Source organism: Corythoichthys intestinalis, chromosome 15 (assembly GCF_030265065.1).
Source record: "Corythoichthys intestinalis isolate RoL2023-P3 chromosome 15, ASM3026506v1, whole genome shotgun sequence".
NCBI classification, from domain to species: domain Eukaryota; kingdom Metazoa; phylum Chordata; class Actinopteri; order Syngnathiformes; family Syngnathidae; genus Corythoichthys; species Corythoichthys intestinalis.
The window spans coordinates 37,225,548-37,241,851 of NC_080409.1; the positions used below are offsets into that span (position 1 = coordinate 37,225,548).

At 40.5% G+C, this 16,304-nt stretch overlaps 1 protein-coding gene across 3 annotated transcripts in view; it reads right to left on the bottom strand.

Annotated features, from left to right (window-relative positions):
• The window catches only part of mideasb (mitotic deacetylase associated SANT domain protein b), a 65,591-nt gene that overhangs the window by 24,366 nt on the left and 24,921 nt on the right, over nucleotides 1-16,304 (bottom strand). For all 3 annotated transcript variants that reach the window (XM_057858697.1, XM_057858696.1, XM_057858698.1), the window contains exons 3-5: nucleotides 9,860-10,141; nucleotides 765-1,071; nucleotides 560-626 (exon numbers count right to left, since the gene is read on the bottom strand). In XM_057858697.1, coding sequence (XP_057714680.1) covers nucleotides 560-626; nucleotides 765-1,071; nucleotides 9,860-10,141 — 656 coding nt within the window. The remainder of the gene's footprint in view (nucleotides 1-559; nucleotides 627-764; nucleotides 1,072-9,859; nucleotides 10,142-16,304) is intronic.

Sequence of the window (16,304 nt, forward strand, 5' to 3'; positions counted from 1 at the left end):
ATGTGTTGTTGATGCTAATAAAGACATTTTTTACCAATCCCATCTTTCTGTGCAAAATCTTTCGATGATAGACGTTCAACCACGTGGTTCTTTCATCCTTCTGTGAATTTAAATGAGTTTACTACTCGTAGACATCCAATCCATTTAAACTGGGAGATTTGCAGCAAATGAACAATTTGGACGTCTACCGCAGTCAACGACAGTGAATAAGTTAAATTTGGTTAAACATTATAATATGCCGCACAAGCTTAGTATAATGTTACCAATTTGATGAGACAATTCACCACACACAATGAATCAGACCATTGCAACAAAATGTAATTGGAAGAGCTGGGTGATTTAAATCGCAAGTCCTGTTTTCATAAATTCAACTTGTAAATCAATATTTTCAGGGTTCGCCATTTATTCCTAGTTATTCTGTTACTGCTGGGTCACAATTTCAACACGTCTCACTGAGGACAGCTCATGATTCAGCTCAGTGTTATGATCTGGATAATTGCCTGTGGAGCGTGCACTCCTGTGTGTATTGTATGTGTGTGTAATACAGGAAAATACTCACGGCTCAATGCTGACTGGAGTGGGCTCGCTCACTGCAGACAAAACCGGAGGAGTTACATCGCTGCTACCTAAGCCAGCAACAAAGGGGTTTGAAATTGAGTTTCAGAGCAAAATAAGGGATTCAAATGAGTTTTCAAGTTAGAAAAGTAGGAAGGATTTGGCCTGTTTGATAAACAGTGTCAACGCCATCCAATGAGTTAACATACTTGAGCAGAGCAGGCTGCGAGTGGCCGACTTGGGCGTGGCGGACAGCGGCCCCCCAGCCGACAGGAAAGTAGAGAAGTAGAGGCCGGAACCCTCGCGCACAGGGCTGAGGATGGGCGGCGGCGTGTAGGGCGGCATGGCCAGAGGGTTGTCTGCCAGGCGGACGGGTGAGCGCAGATGGCTCTGGTAGGGTGTGACGGCGGCAAAGACGGCGGTTGGCGCCACAAACACGCCAGATTTTGGCGGTGGGATGAAAAGGGGTTCAGGGCGGGGTCGTCGCTTTAGCTTTTTCATGTCGTCGTCGCCGTTCTGCACAGGAAAAAATGATTGGCATTAATGCAAGGTATAAACATGATCAAGTGTTCTTTATTAGATGGGGCTTTGCGCGCCGCACAGCCCGAATTGTTTGACTGATCGGCACTGGAACAACAATTTAAAATGCTACCGTATTTTTCAGACTATATGTCGCAGGTTTTTTTTTCATAGTTTGGCTGGGGGTGCGACTTATACTCTGGAACGACGTGTGTGAAATTATTAAGACATTATTCCATCATTTCACATGTTATTTTGGTGTTTTGGAGTGAAACTGATGGTTTGGTAAAGTTGTTAGTCAGATAACTATAGCATAAAGAACATGCTAACTCTTAATAGCTATGCTACGTTAAAATACCGGCCACCGTTGTTTATGCATCATGTAACATTATCATACTGTACACTTATTCAGCCTGTTGTTCTCTATTGTATTTTTATTTTAAATTGCCTTTCAAGATGACATATCTGTTCCATGTGTTGGATTTTATCAAGTAAATTTCCCCAAAAAAATGCAACTTATACTCCAGTGCGACTTATGTTTTTTCCCTCTTTGTTGGGCATTTTATGGCTGGTGCGCCTTATACTCAGGTGCGACTTATAGTCTGCAAAATACGGTACTTGTCCAACAATTTTTGACCATCAAAAATTCCAGGACGGTAGGGGGCATAAAGTTGTATAAAGAATTTGGCAAAAACCTACAGTTCCCCCAAAATTCGCCAAAGACTTGCCCGTTCATTTCTAATGGAATGCCATTGACAGCCATGTACATCCAAATTTCCCATTCATTTTTAATGGCAGGAAAACAGGTTCTTGTGATTTTTGAAGACTTACCATGACAGCCAAATGGCACCCAAGTATGTCGATGCCATTGACAGCCATGCATGTCCATACTATTGATGGCCATATACGTCCAAATTTCTATTTCATTTTCAATGGCAGAAATTTGACAGATTTTTGACCAAAAACTCACCATTACAGCCCATTGACATTCAACTTGCGCCCAAGTAAGTCGATGCCATTGACAGCCATGCAACCAGACGTGTCCCCGAAATGTCCCCAAATCAACAGGAAGTGACCTGATAGATCTGTATCTACCACAGCAAAGACCCATCATAATTTCTCCTGAAATTGCAGTTTCTAGTTTATTTATTCGATTTTCAATTTTGGAACCATTAACTGATTTGTCCATATATCTAATTTGAAACTGACAATTTGCAAACATGAAATCTTTCATTTCATTTCTTTGTACCGTAATTGCCAACTTATTAATTATTTGTACGCTTATAATCATATAATTTTAATCTAATGTAAACTGCTGGCCAAAAGTATTGGCACCCCTGCAAATCTGTCAGACAATGCTCAATTTCTCCTAGAAAATGACTGCAATTCGAAATGCTTTGGTAGTAATATATTCATTTATTTTGCTTGCAAGGGAAAAAACACAAAAGAGAATGAAAAAAAATTTGTATAATTTTACACAAAACTCCAAAAATGGGCCGGACAAAAGTATTGGCACCTTCAGCCTAATACTTGGTAGCACAACCTTTAGACAAAGTAACTGCGAACAACCGCTTCCGGCATCCATCAATGAGTTTCTTACAATGCTCTGCTGAAATTTTAGACCATTCTTCTTTGGCCAACTGCTCCAGGTCTCTGAGATTTGAAGGGTGTCTTGTCCAAACTGCTATTTTCAGATCTTTCCGCAGGTGTTCTATGGGATTCAGGTCTGGACTCATTGCTGGCCATCTCAGAAGTCTCCAGTGCTTTCTCTCAAACCATTTTCTAGTGCTTTTTGAAGTGTGTTTTGGGTCATTGTCCTGCTGGAAGACCCCTGACCTCTGAGGAAGACCCAGCTTTCTCACACTGGGCTCTACATTATGCTGCAAAATTTGTTGGTAGTCTTCAGACTTTATAATGCCATGCACACGGTGAAGCAGTCCAGTGCCAGACGAAGCAAAGCAACTCCAAAACATCAGGGAACCTCGCCAATGTTTTGACTGTGGGGACCGTGTTATTTGAAGGGCTTGTTTTTTTCCCCTGTAAACTCTATGTTGATGCCTTTTCCCAAAAAGCTCTATTTTTGTCTCATCTGACCAGAGAACATTCTTCCAAAACAATTTCTGTCTTTTTCAGGTAAGTTTTGGCAAACTCCAGTCTGGCTTTTTTATATGTCTGGTTCAGAAGTGGGGTCTTCCTGGGTATCCTACCATAGAGTCCCTTTTCTTTCAGATGCCAACGGATAGTACAGGTTGACACTGTTGTACCCTCAGACTCCAGGACAGCTTGAACTTGTTTGGATGTTAGTTGAGGTTCTTTATCCACCATCCGCACCATCTTTCGTTGAAATCTCTCGTCAATTTTTCTTTTCCGTCCACATCTAGGGAGGTTAGTCACAGTGCCATGGGCTTTACACTTATTGATGACACTGTGCACGGTCGACACAGGAACATTCACGGTTTTGGAGATGGACTTGTAGCCTTGAGATTGCTTCCATGCTTCCTTCACAATTTTGCTTCTCAAACCTTCAGACAGTTCTTTGGTCTTCTTTCTTTTCTCTTTGCTCAATATAGTACACACAAGGACACGGGACAAAGGTTGAGTCAACTTTAATCAATTTTAACTGGCTGCACGTGTGATTTAGTTATTGCCACCACCTGTTGTTATGTGCCACAGGTAAGTAACAGGTGCTGTTAATTACACAAATTAGCGAAGCATCACATGATTTTTCAAAGGGTGCCAATACTTTTGTCCAGCCCATTTTTGGAGTTTTGTGTCAAATGATAATGATCATTCCCCCCCCCCCCCCCCCCCCCATTCTCTTGTTTTTTCATTGCAAGCAAAATAAATGAAGATATTACTACCAAAGCATTTGTAATTGCAATCATTTTTCTGGGAGAAATTGAGGATAATTTGACATAATTGCTGGGGTGCGAATACTTTTGGCCAGTATTGTACTTCTTTTTTGTGGTAAGCCTTTCATTATTATATCAGTAAAAATTATGGCAGGAATTAATGTTACATCAAATGTACTTTTGTATTTTACTTAGTGACTGCCAATGACAGCAACAGACATCACAGATATAGAGTGGGGCAAATAAGTATTTAGTCAACCACTAATTGTGCAAGTTCTCCCACTTGAAAATATTAGAGAGGCCTGTAATTGTCAACATGGGTAAACCTCAACCATGAGAGACAGAATGTGGATTAAAAAAAAACAGAATATCACATTGTTTGATTTTTAAATAATCTATTTGCAAATCATGGTGGAAAATAAGTATTTGCTCAATACCAAAAGTTCATCTCAATACTTTGTTATGTACCCTTTGTTGGCAGTAACGGAGGCCAAACGTTTTCTGTAACTCTTCACAAGCTTTTCACACACTGTTACTGGTATTTTGGCCCATTCCTCCATGCAGATCTCCTCTAGAGCAGTGATGTTTTGGGGCTGTCGTTGGGCAACATGGAATTTCAACTCCCTCCACAGATTTTCTACGGGGTTGAGATCTGGAGACTGGCTAGGCCACTCCAGGACCTTGAAATGCTTCTTACGAAGCCAGTCCTTTGTTGCCCTGGCTGTGTGTTTGGGATCATTGTCATGCTGAAAGACCCAGCCACGTCTCATCTTCAATGCCCTTGCTGATGGAAGGAGATTTTCACTCAAAATTTCTCGATACATGGCCCCATTCATTTTTCTTTTACACAGATCAGTCGTCCTGGTCCCTTTGCAGAAAAACAGCCCCAAAGCATGATGTTTCTACCCCCATGCTTCACAGTGGGTATGGTGTTCTTTGGATGCAATTCAGTATTCTTTCTCCTCCAAACACGAGAACCTGTATTTCTACTAAAAAGGTCTATTTTGGTTTCATCTGACCATAACACATTCTCCCAGTCCTCTTCTGGATCATCCAAATGCTCTGTCGCGAACCACAGACGGGCCTGGACGTGTACTGGCTTCAGCAGGGGGACACGTCTGGCAGTGCAGGATTTGAGTCCCTGGCAGCGCATTGAGTTACTGATAGTAGCCTTTGTTACTCTGGTCCCAGCTCTCTGTAGGTCATTCACTAGGTCCACCCGTGTGGTTCTGGGATTTTTGCTCACCGTTCTTGTTATCATTTTGACGCCACTGGGTGAGATCTTGCATGGAGCCCCAGATCGAGGGAGATTATCAGTGGTCTTGTATGTCTTCCATTTTCTAATAATTGCTCCCACAGTTGATTTCTTTACACCAAGCGTTTTACCTATTGCAGATTCAGTCTTCCCAGCCTGGTACAGGTCTACAATTTTGTTTCTGGTGTCCTTCAACAGCTCTTTGGTCTTTGGCATAGTGGAGTTTGGAGTGTGACTGACTGAGATTGTGGACAGGTGTCTTTTATACCGATATTGAGTTAAAACAGGTGCCATTAATATAGGTAACTAGTGGAGCCTTGTTAGACCTCGTTAGAAGAAGTTAGACCTCTTTGACAGCCAGAAATCTCGCTTGTTTGTAGGTCACCAAATACTTATTTTCCACTCTAATTTGGAAATAAATTCTTTAAAAATCAAACAATGTGATTTTCTGTTTTTTTTTTCCACATTCAGTCTCTCATGGTTGAGGTTAACCCATGTTGACAATTACAGGCCTCTCTAATCTTATCAAGTGGGAGAACTTGCACAATTGATGGTTGACTAAATACCTATTTGCCCCACTGTAGATCATTCCATCTCTGCCATCCCACCCAAAATGGATTCGACGTCTGTCATCATAAATGGCAGCCATTGAGTTAAAAACACCCATTAATGGCAATGGAAATCCAATCCATTTTGACGGAAAAATCTGATCGTATTTCTAACTAAATTCTACATCCTATAGCAAAATGTACTCTCCCTATGCTAAAAACATACAAATTGAGGTTTAGGGTTGGAAGTATCAAAGGTATATACAGTATGTACAGTATATTCAAAAGAAAAACTGTAGCAGAGCCATATAGTCCTAACATGAACACCTGATTAACTGCCTGATCTGGAACAGTGGAGACTCCCTTTTCCAATGAAATGGAAGAAACGTGATGCGCACAGCAATGGGGGGGAGGGGGACATAGATATCGGCGGGGGGATGGGAATGTCTGTGGTGTGTGTGTGTGTTGGGGAGGCTTTAAGGCCCCTTTTGGCATAATAACTGGAATTTACACAGAGAGAGAAAGTGATGGAATACAGTAGATCTACTGTAGCCACATGACAACATTGGGATGCTGTTTCCGTTGCGCAATGGTGGAAGTTATCATGAATAGCTGGCAAGAGGACGGATAACATTCATTTGCATTTATCATGATGACGTACATGCGTGACCCGGCACAGTGCTGTGGCTTTTTTTCTAGGGATTAGCCCTTGTCAGTTTATTTCTATTGTGAAGGCTGAATGTTAGCAGAAGTCACAAGAGAAGTGATTGATTGAATATGATCACATGAGTTTGTTTTTTTTTTAACTTCATGCTTCATTTTCAGTCTTTGGAATTATTTGTACAGCATGGTCCAAAAGTCACTATACACTTTGTTTTTTCTTTGTTTGTTTGGGGTGTCAGTTGGGCAGAGGTTAGCTTTCAGGATTTGACAGCTGTGGTTTTACAGTTTTTGTAAGTGTATTATTCATTTTCTACATTGTTGCAAAATTGCTGTCTAGCCAGAGGAGTTTTTTGTCCCCGACTAGCACAGTTTAGCACCAATTTGAAAAGCTCACAATTTAACACAACTTATGCTCCCAATGCCAAGTTTGTTAATACTGTTTTTGGACAACCAATGATGAAAACACTGAACTCCGAGAGCCGGATAGAATTCGACTAAACGGACACCTTGGCACGTGACATAACTTTACCAGTACCAATTTCAGCTTGCTGTACATCAGAATTTTTAGTTTGTAATTTGCCGAAAATCGCGGAAATTGAAGAATACTTTGTCAGAGGGTATGGGTCATTCCAGAATTGCAGGACATTTCACCAACCAATTTTCAAATTTGGAATGATTAACAGCAAAAAACACTACAAAAATATGCAGTTTCACTAGAGTAAATTTATAGTTTTATTTCTTAGATTTTTATAAAATAGTTAGCCTTGACTGAATGTCTCATGACATCTTATGCCAGGGTTCACCAAATCCGAACCTCGATGCCACCTAGCCTGTCGTGTTTTCCATGTCACTCCCCCCTAACCTACCTGAATCAAACAATTCATCAGCAAGCTCTCCGGAAGCCTAAAAATGATCCTGATTATTTGATTCAGGTTTGATGGAAGAGGTGGACATGGAAAACATTATGGGAAAAAGGGGCCCCCAAGTCCGGATTTGGCGACCCCTGCCTTATGCCTATGATCAGAAAAAGACAATTGTTTTTTTCTCAACTAATTCAAATACCGTAATTTTCGGACTACAAGCCGCTATTTTTTCCCTTCGTTTTAAATGCTGCGGCTTATCGTACAGTGCGGCTTATTTGGTGATATATCGTGATAATTTGTATCCCAAAAGGTTATCTATATACTCCTGCAAAGAATCGAGATATCGTTTTAAAAAGGTGTCAATGTTTAAAAAAAAAAACAACGACAACAAAGGAACCAAAAAGTCGCTGCCAAAATCTTCCACCATAATACCGTTTTGGCCCGAATACAAGAAAGTGTTTTTTGCATTGAAATAAGACTGAAAAAGTGGGAGTCGTGTTATATTCGGTGTCTGGAATTTATACCCATTCACGACGCTAGATGGGGCCAGATATCATTGAAGCGAATGCTGAACTTGAGGAGTAATGTTCTGTCATGATAAATCTCAGCTACTCTCAGGTTTAACCAGTTTGCATGATTTTATTGCAATGTTTTTCCTTATTCAGATTTGTTTCAAAACTACAGTTACAGTTAGACCTCACTTTGATGGTTAATGCAGTTATTGCAATTTTGTCGTTTTATCACAATAGACTGGTTTATTTATATTTAAAAAACCAGAAGCCATTCATTTACGAATGTGATTGCACTTTAGTTTACATATTTAAATGTTCAGATATTAAGATTTGAATGACGCAATATAACATGCTTTTTCTCTCAAATATATTATGATAATCATTTGTTTCAGATGTACTGTAATTATTTTCTGAATAAAAATTAATTTGGTGTTCAAAAAGTCTATTTCAAACTTGAGTCTTGAAAAAGAGGGGGTCGTCTTATATTCGGGCCAATACGGTAGTGTCTCAGTTAACTCTATGGCTGCCATTGATGGCGCTCGACGCCCAATCCATTTAGACTGGGAGGGGCGAACGAACATTAGTCGTTCATTCGAAACAAGAGCATTCACAGTCACTCCCATTTTCAGGCCATATACTGGTCACTTTATTTTAGGGCATTTACAGGTCACTTCCTGTTGAGTTTGAATCACTTGGGAGATTCCTGGGTCACTTCCTGTTCTGTAACCCAAAATCAACAGGAAGTGACCCATAAAATGCACCCAAATCATCAGGAAGTGACTGAGGGGCCGTTTACATGGTGACTCTCCGAGAATACGAACAATTTCAAATTTGCATTTGCATTTGCGTCTCCATTTGAACAATGTCGCAATTCCGTGTGAAAACGATGTAGTATTCATGCCAGGCCCTAGGGGGCAGTGCAGATTTACTGGGCGACAGAGAATGATGCACTTTGACCCCACCAAGCTCCCTCAGCACGGAGAAAATATGCCCGCCCACTCGAAGCAATGTCATTTTTCTTTTGTTCAAAAAGGCACAAAAATTTAAACGTTCAACATATTTAATTTAAAAATATTAAAACAGTAAATTAAAGCCAACATTCCGCCATTTTTGCTGTTTTTAATGTTTAGTAGCACCGCTGCGCACGCCCAATGTGACATGTACGAGTGCTGACGTTAACGGCGCGGTCTCGCGCCGCAGGAGCCTTTGATATGTATGCTGAGGAAGCCTCCCTCAACCCCCCGCAATCAGATTCTTCCACTTTGGAGGCAGGATTCAGAATTTTTCGTCTTCGCCGACACCATATGCACGCGAGGCGAGTCCGCAACTCAGTCATTGCGTCTTTGTGTCACAGAGTCGCCATGTAAACTGCCCCTGAAAATCAACAGGTAATGCCCTATAATTACCTCGTTGCCTGGCATTGGCTGTCACTGACGGCAATAAACATTCGATCCGTTTGAAGTGGGAGGGATGTCATGTTCAATCGCTGCCACCCTCCCAGTTCAAATGGATTGGACGTCTACTAGTGATAAACTCATTCCAATTCACAGCAGAAGCTTGTTTTTCTGTTTATTATTTGTTTTGTAGAATATCTGAGGATGATTTCCTGACCAATGAATCAATAATTGTATCGCCATATCGTGACATCACCGTTATCGTACGGTTTGTATCGCAAATAGGATCGTATCGTGAGGTACCAAGAGGTTACCACCCCAGTATCTAAACAGCTAGCTTCTACACGTAAGAAAAAGCTAACATTACTACTGCTTCGCAACCCTGTGATTATGCCAAATATTGGAAATATCAAATGAATAATGTCATAAAAGTTTTACCATCGATCTATAAGCTAAGCTAATCAAGCCTTTGGTAGTCCCTTACCTATTCCATCTATCTCTTTCGGCTCTTCCCCTTAGGGATCGTCACAGCGAAACAGTTGTCTGAAGCTTAAAGTTTTACGCCAGACATCCTTCCTGACACAACCAACAAGAGGAATCGAACCCGGGCCACCCGAAATGGCAACTTCAGAATTACCTATATGCTTACAAAGCTGAACTGAATATAAAAATAAAGAGATATGTAGAAACTTTCTGACCTGTTCCAACCCTTCCGTTAGCGAGTTCCTCAACGAACGCCGTCGTGTGACGATGACTGACGGCTTGCGCTCAGCGCCGGTGATCTCCAGCGGGTTGGAGGTTCTGGGCGGCGGCGGAGGGGGCAAGTCGGACACTGGTGGCATGCCATCGGGATACGAAGCCAGGTCCAGGCGGCGCACTGGAACCGACACGGGGATGACAAGTGGGAGCAGACCATCATCTCGAGCTTGCTTGGTGTTCGAATCGCCTGGTTGGGGGGGGGCCCAAGGTCTGTGCGGCTCCTGGTAAACAGGAGAGAGGGAGGATGCCAGCAATAAGTCAAATAAAAGTAAGTAACAACATAATATCGAAGGAATGTCTGAATTAAAGTTCCTAAGAAATGGTGACGCTGTCAAAAAATGAAAAGATATATTAGGATCTACATTAATTATTGAGCCTTTTCTGTCACTTTTTGTGATTGGATTTGTGTCAGAAATACTAGTCCTTCGAAAAAAATTAGAATATTGTGATAAAGTTCATTATTTTCTGTAATGTACTGATAAACATTAGACTTTTATATATTTTAGATTCATTACACACAACTGAAGTAGTTCAAGCCTTTTATTGTTTTAATATTGATGATTTTGGCAAAAAAGTCACAAAAAAACAAAAATCCATATCTCAAAAAATTAGCATATCATGAAAAGGTACTCTAAAGAAGCTACTAACCTAATCATCTGAATCAACCAATTCACTCAGAACCCCTGCGAAAGATTCCGGAGGCTTTTAAAAACTCCCAGCCTGGTTCATTACTCAAAACCGCAATCATGGGCAAGACTGCCGACCTGACTGCTGTCCAGAAGGCCATTGACATTGACAACCTCAAGCAAGAGGCCAAGACACAGAAAGACATTTCTGAGCGAATAGGCTGTTCCCAGAGTGCTGTATCAAGGCACCTCTGTGGGAAGGAAAAAGTGTGGCAGGAAACGCTACACAACCAGAAGAGGTGACCGCACTCTGAGAAAGATTGTGGAGAAGGGCCGACTCCAGACCTTGCGGGACCAGCAGAAACAGTGGACTGAGTCTGGAGTAGAAACATCCAGAGCCACAGTGCGCATTCCCCAGGTCAAGCCACTTTTGAACCTGAAATAGCGGCAGAAGCGCCTGGCCTGGGCTACAGAGCAGCAGCACTGGACTGTTGCTCAGTGGTCCAAAATACTTTTTCAGATGAAAGCAAATTTTGCATGTCATTCGGAAATCAAGGTGCCTGAGTTTGGAGGAAGAACTGGGGAGAAGGAAATGCCAAAATGCCTGTGTCAAGTACCCACAGTCAGTGATGGTCTGGTTTGCCATGTCAGCTGCTGGTGTTGGTCTACTGTGTTTTATCAAGGGCAGGGCCAATGCAGCTAGCTATCAGGAGATTTTGGAGCACTTCATGCTTCCATCTCCTGAAAAGCTGTATGGAGATGAAGATTCCATTTTTCAGCACGACCTGGCACCTCCTCGCAGTGCCAAAACCACTGGGAAATGGTTTACTGACTGATGGTTTACTGCACTGCTGTGCTCAATTGGCCAGCCAACTCTCCTGACCTGAACCCCATAGAGATTCTGTGGGATATTGTGAAGAAGAAGTTGAGAGACACCAGGCCCAACACTGTGGATGAGCTTAAGGCCGCTATCAAAGCATCCTGGGCCCCCATAACACCTCAGCAGTGCCACAGGCTGATTGCCTCCATGCCACGCCGCATTGAAGAAAGAAGTCATTTCTGCAAAAGGATTCCCGACCAAGTATTGAGTGCATAGCTTATATAATTAATTGAAGGTTGACTTTTTTTGTATTAAAAACACTTTTTTGTATTGGTCGGATGAAATATGCTAATTTTTTGACATAGGGATTTTTGGGTTTTCTTGACTTTGCCAAAATCATCAATATTAAAACAATAAAAGGCTTGAACTACTTTAGTTGCGTGTAATGAATCTAAAATACCGTATTGGCCCGAATACAAGACGGTGTTTTTCGCATTGAAATAGAACTGAACAAGTGCGGGTCGTCTTATATTCGCGGTCTAGACTTTATACCCATTCACGACGCTAGATGGCGCCAGATATCATTGAATGTTGTGTCATGGCAGATCTCAGCTACTCTCAAGTTTAACAAGTTTGCATTATCTTATTGCAATGTTTTTCCTTATTCAGATTTGTTTCAAGACTACAGTTACAATTAGACTTCACTTTGATGGTTAATGCAGTTATTGCAATTTTGTTGTTTTATCACAACAGATTGGTTTATTTACATTTCAACAACCAGAAGCCATTCATTTACGAATGTGATTGCACTTTAGTTTACATATTTAAAGGTTCAGATATTAAGATTTGAATGAGGCAAAATAACATGCTTTTTCTCTCAATTATATTGTTATATTTTTTTCAGATGTACTGTAATTATTTTCTGTATAAAAATTAATTTGGTGTTCAAAAAGTCTTTTTTCAAACTAGAGTCTTGAAAAAGAGGGGGTCGTCTTATAATCAGGGCCGTCTTATATTCGGGCCAATACGGTATATGAAAGTCTAATGTTTAGTACATTACAGAAAATAATTAACTTTATCACAATATGCTAATTTTTTGAGCAGTGCTAGTATGTTCTGCTATTATTTTAAAGTCATTTGTTGTAGTATTTACAGCAAATTTAAAGAGAAACATTTGACTACATTCAATCTAAAGTATTGGAAATTTTGTTTTACGAGTAAGGTTTGCACAAAAATAATTGCAAGTGGAGTGCCTTTTCACCGTTCAAGTATGAAGTTAAGCCACCAGTGTGTCAAGATGTAACGTGAACGTCAATCGCTGGTGGAAAACCCCCAAAACTACACAAGAGTGGTGGTCGGTGGAGAGATATTTTGCTGAGTGTTGCATGAAATCAAGAGTCTGAGCGTGTTTTTGTGTGTTGTGGGTAAATGGGGGTGGGGGCAACCAAGGCCAGGCTGAAGTTTCTCTCCTTTGATGGATTGGGGAGGGGGCGGTGCTGGCATGAAGCCAAACACACGGTTTGTACGAGATGTCAGCAGGCAAATGTAGGACACGTTGCGTTTGACTGACTCAGTGTTGTTTAGCAACTTGTTGCGCAATCACTGCGCATGACTCTGCATGATACAGGCTCTCTCTGAACGTGGCATAGCCTACTTCACAAAACTCGTTCACTGCCACTAATGGCGATAGAAGTCAAATATCCATATTGACTAATTCACTGCTATTGATAGTGACATCAAATCCATTTTAACTGGGATGTCTGGTAATGAATGATCAAGTTTCAGTGCCATTGACGTCCAACCGATTTGGACTGAGAGGGTTGCCAGCGATCATTTGAAATGTCACACCATGCATTATTATTTAACGGTATAAATGTTCACGTGGATGGATTGAACCAAATCGTTTCAGATGTACATGTTTGGTTCACTTGCGAACCGTTTCGGGATTTTTTTATGCTTTTTTTTTTTTTTTCCTCAGAAAATTTATTACTATTTAGAGCAAAGCACTGCATGCGGAACTGTGGGAGTTTCCACTCAGACACCTTAAAAGGATCCATGGATGGAAAGACCTTTAGTTCTTAAAAGAGAAACGTTGTTATGAGTTAAAATTAAGGCTGTCAAAATTATCGCGTTAACAGGCGGTAATTAATTTTTTTAATTAATCACGTTAAAATATTTGACGCAATTAACGCACATGCCCCACTCAAACAGATTAAAATGACAGCACAGTGCAATGCCAAGTTGTTACTTGTGTTTTTTTGGAGTTTTGTCGCCCTTTGCTGGCGCTTGGGTGCGACTAATTTTATGGGTTTCAGCACCATAAGAATTGTGTAATTATTGACATTAACAATGGCGGGCTACTAGTTTATTTTTTGATTGAAAATTTTACAAATTTTATGAAAACGAAAACATTAAGAGGGGTTTTAATATAAAATTTCAATAACTTGTACTAACATTTATCTTTTAAGAACTACAAGTCTTTCTATCAATGGATCGCTTTAACAGAATGCCATCTTGTTGATTTATTGTTATAATAAACAAATACAGTACTTATGTACCGTATGTTGAATGTATATTTCCATCTTGTGTCTTATCTTTCCATTCCAACAATAATTTACAGAAAAATATGGCATATTTTATAGATGGTTTGAATAGCGATTAATTACGATTGATTAATTTTTAAGCTGTAATTAACTCGATTAAAAATTTCAATCGTTTGACAGCCCTAGTTAAACTCATTTGATATTGAAATCCCTCTTGATGTTTTCGTTTTTATACAATTTGTAAAATTAGTTTAATTAGTAGGTCGCCATAGTTGTTGACGTTGCAGGGCGGTGATGTCACATGGTTACACAAGAGGTGGGAGGAGTGTAAGACCTAAACCAGGGGGATCCCATCGATGCCCGATGCCCAACCCTATGCCTTTAACACACCTGAATCAAATAATCAGGATCGTTATCAGGCTCCTGCGGAGAATCAAATAATCGAGATCGTTATCAGGCTCCTGCGGAGCTTGCTGATGAGTAGGGTTGGGCATCGGCCATCAATGGGATGCGGTTCTAACACTCCAATGCTCCCTGAAACGTTCAAATTTTTAAATTTCAATTTCATATATGGATGCCCTGACCGCCTAGCGGAAAAAAATTGCTGCCAAAAACCACGGAGAAGAAGCCACATGAAGCATGTGTTTGTGCATTGCAACTTGATGACAACCATGGACACCCTGCGGCGGCGCTCAAAAGTTTGGCTCAACCGTACAAAGAAAATGACCAGTCACCTCAGTGCAACATTTGCAACACAACTATAGCATGCAAAGGTGGCTGCACAACCAATATGATTAAACACCTACGGCTTCATGGAATACAAGTGCCTAGTGCCAAGTACATAGCTGAGTATCGCATATTTGACACGAAGCGTCGGTCCTCTAACCAGTTGGAACCAGGTAAGTAAAACAATAACTTACGTCTTATGTCTTCTGATGCCCATGTAATTAATTAATTAATTCATTCATTCATTCATTCATTCATTCATGGATGGATGGATGGATGGATGGATGGATGGATGGATGGATGGATGGATGGATGGATGGATGGAACAGTATGAGAATAAGTCTAAGTATTATTAAGTTGTTATTAATAAGTATTATTACGTCGGGCTACGGTAGATATCACGTATATAGAACTAGATGCGAAATGACAGACTCGGTGGCGTTAGCACACTAATGGAGAACTAGATGTAAAATGAGACTTGCCGGCGTTAGTAAACAGCCACCATCTTAAAGCAGAAGACTTCTCAGTCTTTATAGCCTATATAGCAGCTATATACTTTACGTAGCGTGTTGCCGCCTCCATTAAAATCAGCAGTATTAAAAGATCATCAAAATATAATCAATAGAAGAATTTATACTAATACATCGTCGTAGCTCTCAGTGAAGGTACATGTATGGCAAAAGAATATGAGTAGTTTACTCTGAGCTTTTGAAAAATTAACATCTTTGTGAAAAGGCACTCCTGTGGAAAAAAACGTAATCATATTCACATTCAAAGACTGATATTTACAGTATATACAAGTTAAAGATAGCCCTGTGAGAAGTTCATATAATTGAAAAATAATAGAGAAGTTAAGACATTAATATAAACTACGCAATTTTTTTGACCCTGCCTTTTTTTGGACCCTGCCTCTTAAAAGAATCGGAATCGAGAATCGTTGGGAACCGGAATCGAAACGTGGAATCGAAATCGTTCCATTTTAAATGATGCCCAACCCTATAAAGGAGGGAGACATCGAAAACAAGCTGGATAGAGTCTCTTAAGGACCAGACTTGCAGACCCCTGCTTTACAGCCAATAGAGTCCTGTAAATTACAGGCATGACAAATACAAGCGAGAAGCTTGAATTAAAACACTGTCTTACAGTACTTCACTACTGTAGGGCCCCGCCAGCAGAGTGGCGAAGGATGCCCGGGATGTAGCCGGCTAGAGACGTTACTGCCGCCGCCAGTGCTGTTAAACACTTTTTGACTTCCTCGTTAAACTTACCAATGGACAAAGGCAAGTAGATAAATCCATAGTTTTGTCAACAATTGCTACACGGATGTTAACTTACTTAAAACGGCACAATCAATAATTATAATTGTAATAGATTTGAAATATCACACAAAAGGGTTGCTTTTATTTATTTCCATAAGTTCTACAATTTTAAAAATAAAAGCATTTTAAGCATTTTTTAACCTGCCTTTTTTGTACTAAAGATATACAGAACCGAGCACTTCAAAAACCGAGCTGAAATTACATTTTAGTGTACTGTTACACCCCTACTTATTATGAAAGCAAGGACGTAGGTTTGGTCTCAACATTAGTAGAGACGATATAACAGCATAACCTACTACATGTCCACTTTTTGCTGGGGCCGGGACATTAATAAGACCAAGCAGATTGGG